The sequence below is a fragment of the Bos taurus genome, chromosome 13, assembly GCF_002263795.3.
Source record: "Bos taurus isolate L1 Dominette 01449 registration number 42190680 breed Hereford chromosome 13, ARS-UCD2.0, whole genome shotgun sequence".
Classification (NCBI taxonomy): domain Eukaryota; kingdom Metazoa; phylum Chordata; class Mammalia; order Artiodactyla; family Bovidae; genus Bos; species Bos taurus.
The window spans coordinates 60,669,672-60,679,703 of NC_037340.1; the positions used below are offsets into that span (position 1 = coordinate 60,669,672).

At 52.7% G+C, this 10,032-nt stretch overlaps 1 protein-coding gene across 2 annotated transcripts; it reads right to left on the bottom strand.

Moving 5' to 3' along the window:
• Nucleotides 1-618: 618 nt before the first annotated feature.
• NRSN2 (neurensin 2) lies at nt 619-6,999 on the bottom strand. Of its 2 annotated transcripts, none has more exons than XM_005214861.5 (3): nt 6,127-6,602; nt 4,183-4,377; nt 619-2,523 (listed from the first exon to the last, which is right to left on the bottom strand). In XM_005214861.5, exons 2-3 carry the CDS (start codon nt 4,366-4,368, stop codon nt 2,098-2,100), a joined length of 612 nt encoding a protein of 203 aa, XP_005214918.1. In that variant the 5' UTR covers nt 4,369-4,377; nt 6,127-6,602; the 3' UTR covers nt 619-2,097.
• Between the last annotated feature and the right edge of the window lie 3,033 nt (nt 7,000-10,032).

A 10,032-nucleotide genomic window follows, 5' to 3' on the forward strand; every position in this document is an offset into this window, starting at 1 on the left:
TACCATGGTTTATGAACTAGTCCTTGTCAATAAACACGGGTGGGTTATTTCCAAATGTTCTCTGTTACAATGTTGCAGTTCCAACATGTAGAATTGAACCTTCAGATTTACCTGCTCAAGAGGTAGGGGTCAATATACTTTCTATTTGGATGTTGCTAAGCTGCCTGTCTTGTAGGCTGCACCAGTTCACACCCTCCCATGACCTACAGCCCATCGGGTCACAAAGAGTTGGACATGACTGCAGCGACTTAGGACGCACCTCATAGGTTGTCGTGAAGGTTCAATGAGCTCCTGTCTGTAAGGCCCTGAGAACAGGGTGTGCCAGAGGAGGCTAACTGTATTTATTTTCCTGGACAAGATCCCACTTTTAGCTCCAGCTCTGGCTCTCAGAACCCCCTCCTCCCATCCTTCTCAGAGATGAGGACAGAAATTTGTCAAGTTGGCTGAGAAATTTCCCATCTCACCTGTAAAATGATGATAATCATCCACTTTCTCTAAAGATTATTGTGAGGAGCGAATGAGAAATAATGGACCTAATTGCCCAGCACACAGTAGGTGTCATAAAAGTCTCCTTCCTCCCTTTCCGGCCCCTGGTGGTCAGGGAGAAGAGAAGCAAAGTCAGTATCCGTGTCAACTGTTTATTGAAAGGAGGGGCGGGGGGTGGGGGGTGGAGCCGGGAGGGTGAAAGATGGGGGGAAGCAGTAGAGCCTGCCTGCTGGAGGAGGACTGCGGACCCTCTAAGGATGGCCTGCCCCAAATCCCCCTACCCTCCCATACCCCCACTCGGTGAGACTGAGGGGAGATGGTAGAGGCATGATCCTTGGGCCTCTTTCTCCAGCTGTCCTGGAGCTCCACCTAGTGGTTGGGAACAGAGATGCTGCATCTGGCTGGGGAGATGGACCAGTGCCTTCAGAAGGTACATTTGTTGCAGTGTTTCTAGGTGGGTGGGCTCTGAGGGGCAAAGACATTCCAGTTCTCCTGTCTTCTAGCTCTTAGAGACCATTTAAATGCATGTCCAAAGTATCTTCTGAGCCACCTGGGACCATTAGGCATCAGCCAGTCTCTCTGGGAGACTAGAGTCTGATGTTGGGAAAGACTGAAGGCAGGAGGAGAAGGGGATGACAGAGGATGAGATGGTTGGATGGCATCACTGACTCAATGGACACAAGTTTGAGCCAGCTCTGGGAGATGATGAAGGATAGGGAAGCCTGGCGTGCTGCAGTCCCTGGAGTTGCAGAATTGGACATGACTGAATGACTGAACAACAACAACAGCAAGTCTCTCTGGGCCAAACCTGTGCCATCCCTGCAGGGTCCCCTGAAGGCCAGGAAGGTGTGGCATTCTGCTCCAGCCGTACAACAAAATCTAGAGTCTAGAGACATGGGTCCAAGTTCCTGCAAACACAGGCAGGCAGACTGCCAGCCTCTCTCAACCACCTTATCTGTAAACTGGGACTAGCTCAGGATGGGGTGGACTCAGGGGCTCTGACAGCAAAATGCATAGAAAGCATACTGTAGGGGGTCAATACTTTCACACCATCCTGGTCCTAGTGAGAATCTTTGACTCATCCCAAGGCATCCTGGTGCAGCTGACAGAGGGAGGGGTCAGTGGGTAAGAAGGACCCTAATACCCCTCCCCCATCTTTGCCTATGGCAGGTAATACTTATATCCTGGGGAGAAAAAGAAAGTCATGGAACTCTAGAATCTGGTCCACATCGTTCATAGTATAGAGGCAGGAACCGATGGTCTGAACGCGTGAGGGACTTGCCCAAGGTCATATAGAGGAAAGAGTGTGGATAGGGTGAGGGAGATGTTTTCTGTTTCTGAATGGCCTTGTAGAGGAGGGATGGGTGGGCAGTTTTGTGGGGACTCAGGGAAGGCTGGCATCTTGGATGAGTTAGGGCCCCACCCCTGGGAGGGGACACAGAGATGTGAGGTCCAGACTTTCTGACTTGGGGTTGGGCCTTCTAGGGGCTTCCATGGAAGGAACCCCACTGAAAGGGATAAGTTAGGGATATGGTGGGAAGGTGGGCTGTGGTGGAGAGGAGGAAGCCTCTAGACCCCAGGTCTGGCTCCTCCTCTGGCTGCATGGGCAACTCAAAAGTCCCGCTTGGGCTGGATGGTCTGCACAGAGGATTGCCCAAAGTGGCTGGTGGGTGGCGGGAACCAAGACTGGCCACTGGCATCACGGAAGATGGGGGACAGCTGCTGCTCCAGCTCATCCCCGAAGACCTCCACGTGGCCGTCGGCTTCAGTGTCCAAGGGTTCCGCCTTGGTGTCCTGGCCCAGCCAACCAGTCATGGCCCAGATCAGGCAGATGGCCAGCAGGGTCCCAGCTGCCCCGCAGAGCACTGTGCCTGCCAGGCGGCAGGTGACCAGGGCCTGGTTGTAGTCGGCCGCCTGCTGATCCAACACCAGGAACTCGCCTTCTCCGATGCCCTCCAACTTTGGGGGCACTGCGTAGCCAGTGATCAGGGCCGCCATACCCAGCAGCAGAAGCAGGGCACCAGAGGATAAGCTGATCTGGAGGGAGGCAGACAGAGGTAGTCAGAGTCAGCTGGGGCCCCAGGCCAAGGGATCACCTTGGATCCCAACTGGACTTTAAGGTAACCCTTTAAGAGATCGGGTCACAGACACACCTACCAGGATCCGACAAGAGGCACAAACTGTCATGTTCTGTTTGGAACCTTAAGGACTCTGGACTAACTTCCCTTGAAGCCCCCACCCAGCAGTGGATTTCTTCTGCCAGCCTTGATTCCTCCTCCATCATCCTTTGGGTCCCATCTTATCCCTTTGTCCCATCTACCCTCTACCTCTATCCCTCTGTTGGGTTAACTTCTACACATCCCTCAGATCACAGGCATCTCAGACCTCACCTCTCCTAGTACACCCTTGGACAGGGTCAAGCGCCCTGCTCTGTACTCATGCAAACTCTGTGCCCATTTGTTCTTCAATGCACTCACCTTGGTGCACACTTGGACATGTACTTTGGTTATTATGTATATGGTGTCTGCCCACTATACCAGACTGAGAGTGGAGAAAGCCACAACATCAGAGACAGTCTATCTGGGCTCCCGAGGGGGCTTCTGTGCCTAACACGGTGCTCGTACAGAGCAGTAGCTGAGAGAGTGTTTGCAGAATGACTAAATGAACCATAACTAAAAGTTCCTCAAAGACAGGGGCCACATCGTCTTAAATTCTGTGTCCCCCAAAACCTAGCACACTGCTTGGCAATAAGGAGGTGCTCAAAAACTTAAAATATATCCTTTCTCCTGGAAGTCTTCCCTGATCACCCCAGGCACTGAGGGCATTTTCTGTCCTGGCATCCTATGTACACTGGGGCTGAGGTTGTGCATTCACTGTGCAGGCTGGCACCTCGCCTTCCCACTAGAGTGAAGCCTTTTGAAAGCAGAGAGGAGGGACCCTCTGTCTCAAACTTACTACAGTATTTATCAAAGAGCATTGTAAATACTCGGTTCCCGGCCACCTCCATACCTTTACCCACACGGTGCTCCCTAACTGACCCCTCTCCGTGACTGCTAAGAACATCGACTGTTTGTTTCTCCCATGTCTTCCACTCCCCTGGCAACAGTCCCTCAACATTTCACTGGGAAGCCACAGGAAGATCTGAAGGAGGTGAATCCTTCTTCCTACCAGTCAGCACATACCATCGCTCTGGCCATAGTCATTGGCTCAGGGCTTGGCAACTTGCCAAGCAGACCCAGTCAGAGCTGATGCAAAACTTGCCAGTACTTTTTTGTTTTGTGAAAAGCATTGTTTCTTTTCTGAAGGAAATACAGGAGGAAATTCTAATTTCCTTCAGATGGTGTGGAATAAGAGACTGAGGGTTATCACGGAAGCAGCCATTTGGAGAACACGTGGGGGCCGCCTGATGCTAAGGGGCTGCAAGGGTATTACGGGGAGGCTGAAGGAAACCTTGAGTCTCCAGTGTGATGGTTTGAACTGCTGGATCGAACTTTGCCTGAAGACACCCAACCCCTGGTCTCTACTATAAAATGAGTAATATTTCCCCTTTATTCTTGAAACTCATTTGAGTTGGCTTTCCTGTTGCCTGAACATGCAAGACTCTGACTTGCTACACAGTCCCTGTCCTTTCCATCCACTGGTCCCCCTCCTCCCTGAAACCACAGGATATGACGAGTGCTCCTCTGCCCTCCTTACCTTCCAGCACAGTGTGGGCCAAGACTGGTGAGGGCACAGTACGGGAGGCCCCTCAGGGTCATCGCTGAGGGTGGTACCTGCACAGTCCTCGTAGAAGAGGTGCAGATAGGAGCGGACCCCATACCATTTGCCGTCTTCCACGTTCGGGCCTCGGCTGCAGCCACAGGGACGGTCACAGCTCGGCATCCTGGGTCCCTGTGGGGTGGGCCAGGTGCAATGGACAGAGGGAGGGGTCAGCGAGGGCTGCCCATGGAGACTCTCCAAGGACCCCTGAATTTTCATGCTCCTTTTACCTCTCCACACATTTTAAGCAACTCACACTCTTAGCAGAGCCTGCCCTTCTGGAATTCTGGCCTGTCTTTCCCTGAGTATAGTGAGAATGAGCCAAGGCCTTGCGTGTTTAGCCCATAGCCTGTCAATTTGTTGGTGGCAATAAATGGGCGTGTTAACTCTGGAGGTAGCCCAGGCTGGGACTGTGGGTTCTGGAGCCTGACTGGCTGGTTTGGAATCCAGGATCCACCACGTCCTGGCTGTGTGACGTTCAGCAAGTGTTTTCACCTCTCTGAGTCTCAGTTTCCTCATCTGTAAAACAGAGCTGATCATATACCTGCTTCATACAGTTATTGTGTCCAGTGCCAAGAAATGATAGCTTCTGTGATTATCACCGTGATGTCTTCGTTGTTTTATCCTGAATCTCTCAAGTCCCATGTCTAGAGTGAGAGCTCCTCATCTCCATTTCCTCTCCAAATGTCTTCCCCTTAATTTCCCCGCCTTTCAAGGTACTCTGGGGGCTAACTGTCATGGCTGTCACTTGTCCCACAAGGTGGAGCTCCCCAAACTGCAAGGTCCTCAAAAATCCCTCCCCAGGGCTGCCCTTTCAGAAGGCAAAAATCTCTAAGTCCCAAGACATCTTGACTCCATAGAAGGTGACAATCAGAGGCCCTCAGGCTACAGGGCTGAGGTTCAAGATCGGATTTCTATAGACACCTTCCTAAGGATCTTGCTTCTCACAAGTGGAGACACAGAGGCCTAGGAAATGGAGGGTACTGTGTATCCACACATCTTTAGGACTAAAAGCAAAGGGGTTAGGAGATGCTGGGAGGGACTAGGCTCCCCTCCACCCCATGATGGCTCGAAGGCCCTCTGAACAGCTTCAAACAAAATGAAGTAATGTGGTTACACTGAAGGATAAGACAAATTTCTAGCCCCCTCTCGTTTCTAGACTGTGGTCTTCAAATCCTGTGTAGAGAGACTCACCAGCACACAAACAGATACCACAGAAACACACATACACATACACACACACACACACACACACACGAGAGACATACACAGATAGATGCACACACACACACACACACCCCAACACAAACACACAAACACCACAGAGACGTACAGACAGCCACACGTAGATCATATAGAGACACACAGCACAAAGAGGCACACCACACAAACCCATACACACAGACACAGACACACACACACACAGCGCGTATTGGAGGTAATCCTATGGATCCACAATGGCACAGAGGTGCGGCTTTAACACTCGTCCATAAATCGCAGGTCTCCACAACTCTCACCCAAAACGCACGCGGGGAACGGAAAAAGCGTAAAAGACATCGCCCCGCCCTCTCTCCCGCAATTGACAGACGATGAGAAAAGCGCAAGACCAAAAACGAAAGACGGAGAAAGAAGACCGACTGAAGTTGGTGGGGAGAGCCGGCGCCCCCGGAGGGGCGAAGGGGGCGGGCAGAGGCGGGACTCTACAAAGGGGTTGGCCAGAGCGGGGCCCGCCCCGGGGAGGAGGCCGGGGTGGGTGAGAAGACAGCAACCACTGTGGATGGTCCTGGGGGGTGGGGGCAGGGAGGGGCGCGGGGTTCATGTGCCTGAGTTAGCTCCTCCCTTGCATCTCACTGTCCCTTTTCTCCAAACACACACGATCACCTGATCCCAGTGGCGTAGGAGCAGGAAGGTGACCTTGACGCTGTCCCCGCGCTCGTCGACCTGGCCCCTCCCTCTCCTTTTAGGGTTGCCGGGAGGCGGACAGGCGGTCTGGGGAAGGGAGGGAGATGGTGCTGAGGACTCCGGACCTAGGTTGCCATAGGAACCGCCGGGGAGCTGTCCTTAGGCAGGAAGCGGGAGGAGCTCCGGGAAGAGGAGGGGGCTCCTGGGTTCGGGGGATGGAGACTGCGGCCAAGAGGTGAGCGATGACAGGCTCAAGGACCAGAAGATGGATGGAGTCTCTCGCTTATAATGGGGTCTCAGTTCTCCTTCCCAGACCCCCAGACCCTCTCACTCCAGCATCCAATTTCTCTCTGGCCAGAAGGTGCCGGGGAGAGGGTGGTCCGAGGCCCAGGAAAGCAGGCCAACTCCCCCCGCCCCCTAGCGCACACTGTTTCACACCCGACCACAGGTTCCCTGGTCAAGATTAAGCGCATCCTTCTCCCTAGAGGGAAACTGAGGCAGAGAGAGGTGGGGATGAGTTTTCCGCAGAGAGGTGGGTGGGGTCTTGTCCTGGAGGCCTCCGCCCAGCCTATCGACCCTGAAGGGTCTCGGAGCGTGGGGGCTGGTGCGGGGTGGCTGATGAGACCTCTGACCCCTGCTCCTTCCCTGGGACCCCACCTCCCAAAGCCCGAGGCACACCAGGGCTGGGGCACCGCTGTTCTGCCCGAGGAGGGACACGGCCAAACTAGGGGTGCGGCAGGGATGGGGGGCTCTCCGGGTCTTGGGAGGAGGCGGGGCGGGGGTCGGGCCGCGCGTGGAGCGGGGCTGAGCTCACCTCTTGGTCCGCGGTCTCTGCCGAGCGCGAGCACAAGCAGAGCAGAAGCGGGTTGTGTTGGCGCCTGCGCCGCAGTCAGGGGGCGGGGGTGACACGGGGGTGGCGGGGGCGCCAGCCCGCCCCGAGAGCTGGCTCTGCAGATTTCGGACCCCTGCAGGACTGTGAGCCCCTCTCCCCTTCCAAGAAGTCTCTTCTCTCTCAGAGACCCCAGACCCCTCGCGTGGACCCCAACACCTCCCTGGACCCGACTCCCTCATGCGGCCCCTCAAACTCCTCCCCTGACTGCTCCATCAATCTCTCAGCCCTCTGACTGAAGACCCTTGACTCTGCTGAACCTTCATTTCCTCACTTGGAGAAAAGGAAATCAACCCTGAATGTTCATTGGAAGGACTAATGCTGAAGCTGGAGTTCCAATACTTTGGCCACCTGATGTGAAAAGCTGACTCTAGAAAAGACCCTGATGCTGGAAAGATTGAAGGCAGGAGGAGAAGGGGACAAGAGAGGATGAGGTGTTTGGATGGCATCACCAGCTCGAGGACATGAGTTTGAGCAAACTCCGGGAGATAGTGAAGAACAGGGAAACCTGGCATGCTGCAGTCCATGGGTCGCAAAGAGTCAGACACCACTGAGCAACTGAACACCAACATTTCTTCACTCCATCCTCGGTTCCCTCTGGGCCTCCATCTCCCTCAGGGACCCCTCACTCGCTCATCTCCTGGCCACAGCCCCATCCTTCACAGGCTCCCTGCTCTCTCTCCCAGCCCCCACCCATGGTTGAGCCCCACCTCTCTCCCCCTGGGTTCTTACTAAGAAGTCCCCTCCTGCTTGCATCAGAAGCCCCTTGTCTGACTAAAGTCCTCACCCTCTCACTGAGTCCCCCATCTTCTGTCCATTCTCTCCCTCTGTGAGTCCCTACCCCTTGCTGAGGATGGGCGCCACTTATCTTGAGAAGAGAGCTGGTGTGGGAGAGGAAGTGTTGGGGGAGACAAGTCCTTTCTCTTCTGGAAGGATCTTCCCTTGCTCTCTCTCCCAGCATACCCCTAGCTCTGTCCTGGGCAGTGTGTGTCTTCCAGCCCATCTCCCTAGAGAGCCAGCCCTTGCCAGGCAGCCTCATTCCTTGTCATGTGTCCACCCACAGCCTTGGCTTTGTCCCACATTTACTGTATGGTCTTGGCAAAGTCACCACGCCTCTCCAAGCTTCTTCAGGCACCAATGCACACATGTGCTTTTATGCCCTGAGTGTCCAGTCTGTCTTTCCTTGGGTTGGAAGTGGGGGACACAGGGATGCATGAACTCTGCAAAGTGAAGACACTTCCTCTTCACTCATTATTGTATCCCCGAGCCTCACATGGCACTTGGCATTGAACTGGGAGCTCAGTAAACACGTATTGAACACAGACTAATAGTAGCAAATATATGATGCTCCGGGCGTGCAAAGGGCTTCTCTAAGTGCTTTGTGTGCACTACTTACACACTTTTAACTACATGTGTGTGTGAGAGAGAGAGAGAGAGGAAGAGGAATTCCTGGAAGTCAAGACTGAAGGCCTCCCCTGTGACAGGAGATGAAGCTGGAGAGGAAGGCAGACCTGAGATCCTTCAAGGCCTCACAAGCCAAGGTAAGGAATTTGGCCTTCAACCCAAGAGTAGTAGGGAGCCACAGAAAGGTTGTAGAGGGGAGGGATGTGCTGTGATCTGCACTCTGAAAAAATCTGTCTGGCTGCTGATCCCTTGGAAGAACAAGATAGAAAGCTCAAGCATGGGAACAAGTCAGTCAGTCAGTCAGTTCAGTTGCTCAGTCGTGTCCGACTCTTTGCAACCCCATGAATCACAGCACGCCAGGCCTCCCTGTCCATCACCAACCCCAGAAGTTCACCCAAACTCATGTGCATCAAGTCGGTGATGCCATCCAGCCATCTCATCCTCTGTCGTCCCCTTCTCCTCCTGCCCCCAATCCCTCCCAGCATCAGGGTCTTTTCCAATGAGTCAACTCTTTGCATGAGGTGGCCAAAGTATTGGAGTTTCAGCCTCAGCATCAGTCCTTCCAATGAACACCCAGGACTGGTCTCCTTCAGAATGGACTGGTTGGATCACCTTGCAGTCCAAGGGACTCTCAGGAGTCTTCTCCAACACCACAGTTCAAAAGCATCAATTCTTCAGCGCTCAGCTTTCTTCACAGTCCAACTCTCATATCCATGCATGACCACAGGAAAAACCATAGCCTTGACTAGACGGACCTTAGTTGGCAAAGTCATGTCTCTGCTTTTTAATATGCTATCTAGGCTGGTCATATCCTTCCAAGCAGTAAGCGTCTTTTAATTTCATGGCTGCAGTCACCATCTGCAGTGATTTTGGAGCCCACAAAAATAGTCTGACACTGTTTCCACTGTTTCCCCATCTATTTCCCATGAAGTGATGGGACCGGATGCCATGATCTTCGTTTTCTGAATGTTGAGCTTTAAGTCAACTTTTTCACTCTCCACTTTCACTTTCATCAAGAGGCTTTTTAGTTCCTCTTCACTTTCTGCCATAAGGGTGGTGTCATCTGCATATCTGAGGTTATTGATATTTCTCCCGGCAATCTTGATTCCAGCTTGTGCTTCTTCCAGCCCAGTGTTTCTCATGATGTACTCTGCATATAAGTTAAATAAGCAGGGTGACCATATACAGCCTTAATGTACTCTTTTTCCTATTTGGAACCAGTCTGTTGTTCCATGTCCAGTTCTAACTGTTGCTTCCTGACCTGCATATAGGTTTCTCAAGAGGCAGGTCAGGTGGTCTGGTATTCCCATCTCTTTCAGAATTTTCCATAGTTTATTGTGATCCACACTATCAAAGGCTTTGGCATAGTCAATAAAGCAGAAATAGATGTTTTTCTAGAACTCTCTTGCTTTTTCGATGATCCAACAGATGTTGGCAATTTGATCTCTGGTTCCTCTGCCTTTTCTAAAACCAGCTTGAACATCTGGAAGTTCATGGTTCACATACTGCTGAAGACTGGCTTGGAGAATTTTAAGGATTACTTTACTAGTGTGTGAGATGAGTGCAATTGTGTGGTAGTTTGAGCATTCTTT

Coding starts and splice junctions, on each gene's coding strand:
- NRSN2 (XM_005214861.5), bottom strand. CDS start 4,368: ATGCCGAGCTGTGACCGTCCCTGTGGCTGCAGCCGAGGCCCGAACGTG. Junction 2,524..4,182: donor GGCCCACACTGTGCTGGAAG/GTAAGGAGGGCA, acceptor GCCTCCCTCCAG/ATCAGCTTATCCTCTGGTGC.